Genomic DNA, 12,442 nt, shown 5'->3' on the forward strand with positions numbered 1-12,442 from the left:
ACCCAAGTATTCGATTCTCATGGTGAATAACAATGTTAAGCAAATAATGCATGTTCAGAGAGAAAGCGATCTACAATGATTCATTCATGCTTAAAGCTTCTTTAACACATTACGATACATGTATCATGTACGTAGAGATATAAAAAACATGGTATACACGACCCATTCTCATAAAGATAGCAACATTTCATGTTATGCTGAGAGTCTTTCTTAAGACACATGGATTAAAATTGAGGAGTACCAACCCACTCACTCACTCCAAACCAAAAAAAAAAAAAATCATCTCTTTTGGATCCCTTCACTCATAAGTCAACTCTCATATATTATATTTTCTCCTATAAATAGCCGGGTGTTTTTCAAAACCAACCCATATTTTCAAGTCAAATCCAAAACCAACCCTTTTTTTTTTGTCCATACTATTCATCAATAAAATTTCCATACTATCCTTATGTTTTTGAATTATTCACAAAATTGCCATTTTTATTTATTTTTTTATTAATTTCGAAATTAACAAAAAATCAAATACACCCTAACCATTTCTTCTTATTTACAAAAATGCCATCATCATCAATTTTTCCAACCACCATGAACCACCATTTTTGAGCTCTAAAGCTCTAGAATTCAATTTTCAACCACTTTTTTTCTCATTATAACCCAAAAAACTTCATTTTCTCTCATCTCCTCTACATTTTCATCTAAAAAACTCTCATAACTATCATTTTCATAATCACAAACTTCATATTTTCGAGTTTCTTCATTAGTGAATCGTTAAAGATGCTTCTTTTTGCTCATATTTGGAGTTTGGACGGTTGAAAAGGTTGGAAACAAGCTTTACACATGAAAAATGTAACTATTTACATGGTTTTCGTTCTTTTTCAGATCTGTGTCGCGACGGTAGACTGTTTTGTATGTCTACGCCTCCGTGGAGACTTACGATGCAGTCTATTTGTCAACGCACGGGTTAGTTTTGCAATTGAGCAGACAAATTTTTTTTCTAACGCAGACTTCCCCAGTAGTCTCCGTCTTTACCTTTGACAACAAAAATAAAACTTTCGGTAGACTTACTAAGACGTCTACCTAAAAGAGGTTAGTTTTTCATTTGACCGAACTTTTGACTTTTCAAAATAGACTTCAACGGAAGTCTACAAAATGTAGACTGCCAACAAAGTCTATAAAAAGTCAGTTTTGCATTTGACCAAAACTTTGACTTCGTGGAATAGGTTAGTTTTGTGTTTGACCAAAAAATTTAAAAAGCAATCAAAAATTTATTAAATTGTAGACTTCATATGCAGTCTTCTTATCTTAAAAAAAAAATGTAGACTGCGTATAAAGTCTACTTTTTTATTTTGGTCAAATGCAAAACCAACCCGTCGGATTTGAGAGTAAACTTCACAAGAAGTCTACACACCCGTAGACGTTCATTTTAATCTACTGATTTGAAGTCAAACTTGGTCAATTGCAAAACTAACCTCTTTCAAAAAAATTCAAACATGTAGACTGCATATGAAGTCTAGTTCTGAAAGTCAAATCTTGGATGAATTCTGGTCAATTGCAAAAAGTAACCTTTTTAAATTGTAGACTGAAATGAAAGTCTACATGTACAAAATTACAACTTTTATTCAACTATAGAAAGCAACCCGTAAAATGGTCAATTGCAAAAACCAACCCAAAGAGTAGACCTATTTGACAGTCTACGTCTGTAAACTGAAAAGAACGTCAACATCTTCAGAGACTAAATATTAAGTCTTCATAGAAAAATCTATAAAAATGTGAATTTGTGTATTATTCATTAATTTTTTTCTAGTTTTTTTGTTTGACAGTGTGTGTTAGTTAATCTTAATGGGTTTGAGTGATTTTGAAAATAATTTTTTTTTTATAATTATGAAGGTATAATTCATTTGATTTGACAATGTTGTTAGCTAATAATTGTAGACGTATTTCTAAGTCTTCGTTTATAGTTTTGCTAGTAAGGCTGAGCTTGTTTCAAAGCTGAAGTCAGTGACTGTGGAATATAATTTTACATTTTCAGCATATAAGACAACAAAAACTCTGTATGTGGCTAAATGTCGTGTTCAAGGATGTGGTTGGAAACTTAGAGCGAGTGTGAAGTATGGGCCAAAGACATTTTGGGTGACAAAATATTCGAAAAAGATGAAGAATCGGAAAGGTTGAAAAATGTTCCTTGTGCATGATGGCTGTACACATGGTAAACTTCTTGAAATGACACAAGAAGATTATGATCTGGACAACAAAATTGAGAAGATGGTGCTAACCTATTCCTTACCAAACATCATTTAAAACAAATGACTCCGAATAGGAATATACTCCTCTTATGCCTGTCACGAATAATCGACAAGTACGGAACTTGATCGAGTTATCTAAGACACACTTTGTACGCCTTTGTGTATCAAGCCTGCGCCAATACACTAAAAAAATTTGGATTGACTATATGTTAAATAATAAGTGTAGACGTTTTTGTAAATCTACAAATGTAGACTGCAGTTGAAGTCTACGTCGTAAATTCTATTAAAAATGTATTTGTGTATTATTCATCATATTTTTTCATGATTTAATTATTTTACAGTGTATGTTAGTAAAATTTTAATGGTCTTGGATGAATTTCACAATTTAATGTGTTATAATTATACACTTGATACTTATTGCAAATTGTTTTGATTAGTATTATTCTTGAAAATTTTTGGGAAAATTTTGTATAGATTTTCTTCTTCTCACATGTGTGTTAGTTATTATTTTAGCTTATGGTGGTTTTACTTGTTTGGTTGGTTAGATCTTGTGAAAAAATTGATATCTAACAAAAAATTAATAATATCATACAAGTGAAAACAACTAAAAATGAATACAATGTTTATAGATTATGCATTAAAAAATTATTTAAAAATTAATATTTTATTATGAAAGTTATTACAGAGCAATATATTAAAAAGTATTCTTGAGTATGTTTGATTTTTCATAATCTTGATGCTTCAAATAAAGTCTTGGAAAAAGTACCTGCCAAATAAGATAGAGTTATGAGAAAAACATAAGATAAAAAATAAAATCATATTTTAGTAGACTTTTTATTAAGTCTACGTAAAGTTATTGTTTAGTAGACTTTAGTTGAAGTCTACACTAATGGAAAATTTTCATATTTAAAAGTGTGCATTTAGAAAATTTGAAAATACTTTGTTCTGGAAAATATTTCAAAAATGGTTTTTTGTCATCCTTGTAACAAAGCAAAAAGATAATGTATGAATCTATAAATTTAGTTCATTATAAACACAAAATATCATATAATGAATATATGGAAAGCTTACATTTTTGGGAAGATGATTTGAAAATACTGGAAGAGAATACCTGCAAAATAAAATAAAATTTTAAAAAATAAGATAAAAATTAAAATCATATTTGAGTAAACTTCTAATGAATTTAATGTAGGGAGCTTGATCTATAAATTTATTTGAATATAAACATGTAAATACATATTTAAAATCTATTAATCTAAAACTTACATTTTTAGAGGAGATGATGAAATCCATGAGTGATAATACCTACAAAAAAAAAAGATAATATTGTGAGAAATAAACATAAAATACACATTTAAAATCTATAGATCTAAAACTTACATTTTTTAAAGGAGAAGATGAAAACCATGAATCATAATATCTAAAATGACAAGATAATATTGTGAGAAAGACTTGAGAAAATTTTAGAGAGAAAGAAGATAATGAGAGAGATTTAGAAACAATTGAGAGAATTTTAGAGAGAAGAGAGAAAGTTTTAGAGAGAAGGGAGAGAGTTTTAAGAACTTGTGCAGCCACTTTAGAGAGAGATTGAATAAATTTTGTTTATATAGGGAGACAAAAATGTAACTAGGTTAAAATTTACGATACTGTAGACTTCGTTTGAAGTCTACTAAAATTAAAATTTTGGAGTAGATCTTACTATAACATAGTAGACCTTTTTGGAAGTCTACTATAATAATTTAATTATTGTTGTTTATTCTTTATTATTTTAATAATTTTAATATATGATTTATTAAATTTATTTCTTTATTTTTTAATAGTTATAGTATATGATTTCACTTTTTTATTCTTAAGGAACTTAACTTAGTTTAAATATAATGATTTTTTGTAAAACAAATTGAAAAATATAGACTGAAAAAGACGTCTTCAGATAAATAGACTTTATTGTAGGTCTACGAAACCCTAAACCACAAATATCAAACCCTAAATGTTTTGCTTGATAATCAAAAAGTCTCATTTATACAAAATATAAACTACTAAACATTAATATGCAGATTTAAGTTAATAAAACAAAAAAAAAACAAAATCTAAAATCTAACCCTATGAAATCAACTACTAAAAGACATAACATGTTAGAACCTTTTGTTTCTAAACTATGAACATAGTCTAGCACATGATAACCAAATTAGTATATATTCTTCAAAATTGTTCGATTATATGAAATTTTAATTTATTTACTTCATATTATTCATTATATTGATGATTAATTAAAAATATCACAATAATTATTTTTATACATTTTCAAAATTAAATTAGTAGACCAAATTAGAGTGTAGACTACAAAACAAGTCTATAAAGTAGACTTCGTAGGAAGTCTATATATATGTAGACTTCTTTTATTACGTGTAGACTTCAAAAGGATAGAAACGTAAAATACATTTATGTTTTTTGTTTGGTCATAAGGGTGAAATAGTACTTTCACTACTCCTTTAGGTTGGTTTTGCATTTGACTGAAAGTGGGGTACACTTTTACATTTGACTTGAATATTTGGGTTGGTTTTAGCAAATGTCCCTAAATAGCCTGCGCATCCTCTTCATCCCTATACCACACACAACAATAAAAAAAGAAAAAAAAAATCTATATCCTCAAACATCCTATCTCTCCATCTCTCTCTCTCTCTCTCCAATATGGATCACGAGGAAATACCATCAATGCCCTCAACACCGGCGACAACACCGGGAACTCCAGGAGCACCGCTCTTTGGAGGTTTTGAAGGAAAGAGGAATGGACATAATGGTAAATACACACCAAAGTCAATTCTAAAAAGCTGCAAATGCTTCAATGTTGACAATGAATGGGCACTTGAAGATGGAAGACTCCCTCCAGTCTCTTGCGCTCTCCCTCCTCCTAACGTCTCCCTCTACCGAAAGGTACATGTTCATACAAACTAAACTTGTTAACTAAAGATGCATTCATTTTACTAATATGCATATGTTTACACTGTAAACTTTACAGTTGGGAGCAGAGTTTGTTGGGACATTGATACTGATCTTCGCCGGAACAGCCACGGCAATTGTGAATCAGAAGACAGATGGAGCAGTCACGCTTATAGGCTGCGCCGCCTCGGCTGGTCTTGCCGTTATGATCGTTATATTATCGACCGGTCACATCTCCGGGGCACATCTCAACCCGGCTATCACCATTGCATTTGCTGCTCTTAAACACTTCCCTTGGAAACATGTCAGTTACTTTTTCTTTTTATTTCAACCGGCAGTTACTTCAATTTAATTTCTTTTAAAAAATTTTGGATGTTACTGAGAAACACGTGAACATGCACATGCACACGCAACACATATGGGTTAATTAAGATATACTATAAAATTTGATAATTCAAAGCGATTTGTTTTTTTTTAGTTATTTGGAATGTTATTTGTTAGTGACTAAAGTAATTCAATGTGTAAACAAAATTAGGTGCCGGTGTATATCGGAGCGCAGGTGATCGCGTCGTTGTGTGCGTCGTTTGCACTGAAAGCAGTGTTTGAACCAACGATGAGCGGTGGCGTAACGGTGCCAACAGTGGGCCTCAGCCAAGCTTTCGCTTTGGAGTTCATAATCAGCTTCAACCTTATGTTTGTTGTCACTGCCGTGGCCACCGACACTAGAGCTGTAAATATACACTAAACACTAAAATCTTAAAAGAACAAAACAGTTGAAACACGTCTGAAAATCAAAATATAAAATGACAGGTGGGAGAGTTGGCGGGAATAGCGGTAGGAGCAACGGTCATGCTTAACATACTCATAGCTGGGTAAAATCACTCACTAGACGGATCTAAGTCACATTTGTCTTCTTGTTTCTTACATAGATATACATATATGATTATGTTTTGCTGATCATGATAAACAGACCAGCAACGTCTGCTTCGATGAATCCAGTAAGAACACTAGGTCCAGCCATTGCAGCAAACAATTACAGAGCCATTTGGGTTTACCTTACTGCCCCAATTCTTGGGGCGTTGATCGGAGCAGGAACATACACGATCGTGAAGCTGCCAGAGGAAGACGAAGCACCCAAAGAGAAGAGGAGTTTCAGGAGATGATTCATGATAAATATTCAAATCCCATTCGCCATGTGTTCTCTGTTTGCATCACTATGTGTATAATATAGTCTCTGACGCCAGAGATATATCATTATAATATAAGCTCTGAAGGCAGAAGTATTGCGAATGCTTTTTCTTTATAAATCAAAATTGCATTATCGTTTTTGTCAAGTGCTTGGTATTTAGTCTCATTTTGTTGATGAGAGATCATTGATCTTGTCTTCGCGGTTTCCAGTATCTCCTCCGTCGTTGAAAACTTGTTTCTTACCATGCAAGACACCAGCCTTGGGCTTGTTGAGCTTCAAGGGTCCCAAGAATCTCATAACTTCTATGCAAAAGATATTGTGTTCTCCTAGTGCATACGGTGAAAACACAAGCTAGCAAAATTAAGAACACCATGGAGTAAGCTCTCTTGTACATCTAATAGGAAACAAGAGGAACATGATTGCCCTCTATTATTGTGTATTCCTTTTTGAATATGAGGTCCTTAACGTTCTTTCAATTCAAGAATGGCAAAACATTGGTAAGACTCAGAGCTCATAACAGAGCCAGCAATGTCAAAACATTAGTTAGACTCAAAGCTCATAACAGCTTTAATCAAGCAATAGCATGGAAAATATAATGTTCCACTATTGAAAGATGATTTTCTTTTACACTTTGAGAAGCTTTTGAAACAAACAGTCAGTTTCTTTGGCAAAGACGCCAGTAAAAGTTCTTATTAGTTGCAGACTGTTAAGAACCCTTCTTGGTTTTTGGGTGCATATTCCTCTTGCTGAAAGGAAAGAGGGAGGGATCATGAGGACGCTTGCAGAGATAAAACAAGAGTAAAAAAGACCAAGTGAAGTGGAAAAGGAAAACCATTGGAGGATATCAATCACCCTTGTATGCGTGATGAGGACCTCAAGTCGTCATCAAAAAAGGAGAAAGGAACCAGGAGTAAATCAGTGAAGAACATGAAGATGAGGAAAACTAAAGAAGCCAACCAGGACATAGGTGCAGTCAAATAAGGATATCTTTGCAACCATGAGAAATTTGACCGTGAAACAACTTGCTATATATTCTCAACTCAACCAGAGCACGCGGCGAATTGGTTTCATACCAAAAGGAGTAATGCTTTAGGAGATATACCATTTACAAGTCAGGCTACTTACACTGCATCCGAACTGGTTCTATTTAAGGAAAGTAATTCTTTGCTTAAGGAATGTGCAACTCAAACTCACGTGTGGAAACCAGGAGATCAGTCATTACATCTAAGACCACTTGGAGAGTTCATACCATGCACTAAACCTCACTGGATCAGCCAGATTCTTCACCATCTCAACTTGCCATTTTTGGAGCCAGTCTGCTTTAAATCCCAACGGCTAGTTTTCTACACTCTTGGCTGTGATTTGGCTATTTGTTTCATCAACAAGAAGCTCCCCAAGGCTCCTAGGATCTTCCCAAAGTTGTCCAGATACAAGCAGCTCCACACATTTCCCATTCTCTCATTAAGGCCTAACGGCTAGATTTCTTAATTTCAGCATGTTTTCTCATTTTACTTAGATTTCTAAATCATTGTACTGAGCCTATATAAGCTCATTAGTTATATCATTGTATGGCACAAATCTTTTACCCAAGAAATAATAAACTTCTTAGTTTATTTTCTCCAAAGTCTTTGTGTCTTTGAGTTATCTTGATCATCAAGCCTTGTGTGGATTCACTTGTCTTAGTGGTTAGCGATTGAGACTGCTTGTGGAATCAGGCTGTTCTTCTTCGTGGTTGATTGTGGAATCAGTCAACACCCTGTTCTGTTCGAGATCATCATCATCACTACCATCCAGCCGGTTTTATAGTCGATTAGAAGAACCACCCCTCTTGTTGGATCAATCATCACTTTGATCCAAGGTGCTTGTAATCCTTTGACAGCTTAGGACTACATCAATGCGTATGATGAAAACGAGGTTTGAATTAATCAGCGGAGGAGATGACTTTGGCCTCTTAACCCTTAGCTTCATCCGGGTAAGATCTAGTTCCTAAAGGCAAAGTATGATATAACTTGTAACTTATTTCTTTTTTTTTGTCACGAGTAACTTTTCTAAAATGTAGAAACAGTCTTATAGAACAGAATCAGAGCTTGAAGTTCATATAAATGGACAAGGACACCCAAAAAAAATGTTAAAAAGGTTTTTGAATGAGAGTAGCCCATTTGCCTTTGAATGATTTGTGCAAAACCATATATGGACTTATGGTTATGGTCTCATTTGCCTTTGAATGAGAGTAGCCCATTGTTTCGTGATATAAGAGCAGGAAGGGATGATGGGCTTATATAAATGTTAAAAAGGTCAATCATATGAAGAAGAAAACCAATGTATACAGCCAAGTTGTTTATGATTGATTAATCAAAACGATTAGAGGACTGTTTTGATTACTAAGTATGCGCAGTTTTAGACAAGCTATGCTTCTATTAAACATGGATGTTGTTTCTTTCTTTTTTCCTTTTTCATTTTTCTTGGGGAATAATAAAGAATGAGAGGGTGGTCCATATATCTTTGGGGTGTGGAGGTTGGACCGACAAGGTAATCTAGGAGGAGATATACTGTCTAAATTGATTAGACAAAGCAAACATAAAAACAAAATACATCACCTCACAAGTCACTATGATGAAACAAAAGATGTACTTTTGTAACTAAAGCTGGATGGTTTCTATTTTCCAGCAGATGGATGTTTTTTATTTTAAAAAGAAATCAGTAAATATATGTTGGGGAATCATATGTTGGTGATAAGATTACATTTTGATGCACTGTAAATTGAACCTGTGTGACCAGTTCGTAACTTGATTGTCTTACTATGTCTAAAGATCGCATTTACTTGTTGTTTCTACTAACAATGAACTCGTAATATTATTTACTGCAGAACAAAGCTGTAAGATTTCAAATGTATATTATATTATTATCAACCGAGTTTGTCTTTAACGTTAGTATAAATCTACGTAATAAAACAATCAATATTTTAATTTATTAATTAGTAAATTACTACAGTTAAAAACAATCATTTATCTCAAGAAATACATATTCTTTTTTTTTATACTAAAAAGTTTAGGTGTTCCATATCATAATCATAATTTGCTTAACCTAGAATGAGTGGTTTCATGGTAAAAAGAAAAAAAAACAAACAAACAATTTATACGTTATCAACATCTTCGCACTGAAGCATACGATGTGAAGCAGTGGTGGTGATAAAGAACTTGAAATTTCGAAAGACAAAAAGGTCTTGAAAGGTTCGATAGGATAGTTTACTGGAAGAAAGCAGTTCAGAAGTCATTTCATCCAGTAGCTAAGATCAAAGGGCATTTACAAATAGAGAGCTAAGAGAAGCTCGATTAAAGACAATCTATAACATCTATGAATCGAATCTCATATCATTTGTTCTTTTTGTTAGATTAACCTTGGTGGATGGTTTTGTAAGTTAACGAGAACGAACGTATGATATAATATAAACAATGATTAATGACATTTTTATGTGTGTGTTTTTTCGGTTTTGGACATTCGACCGAAAACGGGAGAATGAATGGGTTAAAAAATTTGAGACGAAAGTGATTGTCGGGGAGATCTGATTGGCTTCATAATCCTTGTCCAAAGTGCTAACTTACCTAACACTTAAACAAATAAAGACAGCTTCTTCATTTGGGTTTTTGAATCAAACGTCTCACCTAAACCCTAGATGAATGGAACTACCTACGTACATACTGTATAGTGTTATATATATGTTTATCATTCTAAAAAGAAACGTTTTATAACGAAAAGAAAAACATAAGAAAATTAGAAAAAGAAAAGAGAGAAACAATATGGCAACTGGCAACAAAGACAAACTCATTTGATTAAGATAGAGCTACTTATGGTATTTATTACAATAAGTATAACATGAAATTATGAACACTCATTATTCATGTTCCCAAATATATCAATAATTCAAATTATTACAACATTAACTTTTTCTAGTGTCTACTACTATACGGTTACATGTGCGGCTCTGTAGCAGGGCCGTGCCTGAATAGAGGTAGGTAAAGCATATGCTTTAGGGCCGGACTATGATTATTAATTTTAGGGGCCAAAAATACATAGGATAGTATTTGGTCAAGTGGAATTGATGCATTATATTATCTAATGGGGGCCAGGTTCGAATTTCTTTGCTTCACTTTTTAGTGTATTTCATGTTTTTTTTTAAAGTAAGGGGCCAAAAAAAATATTTTGCTTCTGGGCCAGTAATTCTCAGGCCCGGCCCTGCTCTGTAGCTCTAGGTCAGATTGCACACATCAAAAGTGTCCTCTTTTCTTTAAACATCATTCACTTTTTTGAAAAGGTCACATGTCCCTCCAGTTCCATAAATAGAACTCACACTTGACTGACTTCCCACGACCACATCACTTAGCATAACATCTATATCAAACCTTTATTTTCCTTCTCTTTATATATTATCTATAGGCTATATACACAAAGTATACATGGATCCTTCCATCAAAGGAGATCAGGAAATGTTAAAAATCAAGAAACGATGTTATCAAGATCTTGAGTTAGGTTTGACCCTTTTGCCACGTGGTACAACTTCATCAGAACTCAATCTCATCGATTCTTTCAAAACCAGCTCATCATCGACTTCTCATCATCATCCAAACCGTCAAGAACATGTGGAAGATCCAAGAACGTTCTCGTGCAATTATTGTCAAAGAAAGTTCTATAGCTCACAAGCACTAGGCGGCCACCAAAACGCTCATAAACGCGAACGTACCTTAGCCAAACGCGGACACTACTACAAGATGAGTCTCTCCTCCTCCTCTTCCTCCTCATCCTCTCCTTCTTCAGCGTTTGCGTTTGGCCACGGTTCAGTCAGCAGATTCGCGAGCATGGCATCGTTACCGTTACATGGCTCGCCGAGTAACAGATCAACGCTAGGGATTCATGCTCATTCAACGATCCATAATCCTTGTCTAGGAAGACAAACAGCGAGTTTAAGCCATGTTTTCAAACAGAGCGTTCATCAGAAACCGGCTATCGGAAAGGTGATGCCGGAGAAATTTCACATTGAAGTCGCCAACAGTAACATTGAATATTTCAAGAGCAAGCAAGAAGATCATAATCAGTTTAAGAAGATTGACTTGACCCTTAAGCTATGATCTATTGATTGTCATCTTGTTTTAGTCTTTATTATAACTTTTTCGGTTTTTTACTATCTTTTGATTATTACTTTGTTTGATATAATGATTGACTGCAGGATGTGGTAGAGTTTCATCAATTAAGCTGTGCCTTTTTTACTTGATATATTGCTGTATAGGTCAATATTTGAGGTCTATTTTAAGCCTGTGTAGTACAATACTCAAAACTTGTATTTAATTGTATTAGACTGGTGTAACTGTCATAGTAAGAAAATATGTATAATCATATTCATAGTGAAGAATATGTCATCTTTTAAGTTCAAGTGAGAGTAACCCTACATAATAAATGTGTGTATCTAAAATGAGAATTACAAAAAAAAAATTGTGGAGTATGTCACCGAAAGAAACAAAAACATCTAGTTGACCAAGAGCTTGCTTTTTGTCTAATCCTATCCACAATGGAAGTAAAGAGGTCGCATTTCCGTCTACCAAAATGTTCCGGTAAACCCAAGTACTTTCCGACCCCTCCCTCTTTTTGAATGTTCAGCACATCCTTCACATTCGACTTTAGAGCGCCTGGGGTTCTTTTGGAGAAGGTGATGGCTGACTTATCTACATTGATAGCTTGGCCTGAGGCCTCCCCGTAACTGAAGAGAATCTTCTTGAGGTTTGTTGCTGCCTCCTTAGAAGCCCGGATAAAAAACATTGTATCATCCGCAAACAAAAGATGGTTAACCCGGGGACACCCCCTTGCAACTTTAATTCCTTTTAGGCTTCCCTCTTCTTGTGCTCTGTTACAAAGACCCGAGAGGACTTCACTGCACAATATGAAAATGTACGGTGAGAGAGGGTCACCTTGACGGATACCTCTACTCGGTGAAACCATTCCTCTAGGCGAGCCGTTAATGAGGAAGGAGTATGTAACAGTCGAGATGCATTGCATGACCATATCAACCAGTTTAGGATGAAAG

General features: G+C 34.0%; 2 protein-coding genes across 2 annotated transcripts; both read left to right on the forward strand.

The window, feature by feature from the left end:
• Positions 1–4,836: 4,836 nt before the first annotated feature.
• Positions 4,837–6,506, forward strand: LOC106354827 (aquaporin NIP6-1). Its single transcript, XM_013794870.3, has 5 exons — positions 4,837–5,174; positions 5,260–5,484; positions 5,716–5,910; positions 5,991–6,052; positions 6,151–6,506. Exons 1-5 carry the CDS (start codon positions 4,932–4,934, stop codon positions 6,341–6,343), a joined length of 918 nt encoding a protein of 305 aa, XP_013650324.2. The 5' UTR covers positions 4,837–4,931; the 3' UTR covers positions 6,344–6,506.
• Positions 6,507–10,664: 4,158 nt separating this feature from the next.
• On the forward strand, positions 10,665–11,657 carry LOC106430738 (zinc finger protein 1). The gene has a single exon (XM_013871532.3). It carries the CDS (start codon positions 10,824–10,826, stop codon positions 11,490–11,492), a length of 669 nt encoding a protein of 222 aa, XP_013726986.2. The 5' UTR covers positions 10,665–10,823; the 3' UTR covers positions 11,493–11,657.
• Positions 11,658–12,442: the final 785 nt, after the last annotated feature.

Source organism: Brassica napus, chromosome A7 (genome assembly GCF_020379485.1).
Source record: "Brassica napus cultivar Da-Ae chromosome A7, Da-Ae, whole genome shotgun sequence".
In the NCBI taxonomy this organism is placed as follows: Eukaryota; Viridiplantae; Streptophyta; class Magnoliopsida; order Brassicales; family Brassicaceae; genus Brassica; species Brassica napus.

Coding starts and splice junctions, on each gene's coding strand:
- LOC106354827 (XM_013794870.3), top strand. CDS start 4,932: ATGGATCACGAGGAAATACCATCAATGCCCTCAACACCGGCGACAACA. Junction 5,485..5,715: donor AACACTTCCCTTGGAAACAT/GTCAGTTACTTT, acceptor AAACAAAATTAG/GTGCCGGTGTATATCGGAGC. Junction 6,053..6,150: donor CTTAACATACTCATAGCTGG/GTAAAATCACTC, acceptor CATGATAAACAG/ACCAGCAACGTCTGCTTCGA.
- LOC106430738 (XM_013871532.3), top strand. CDS start 10,824: ATGGATCCTTCCATCAAAGGAGATCAGGAAATGTTAAAAATCAAGAAA.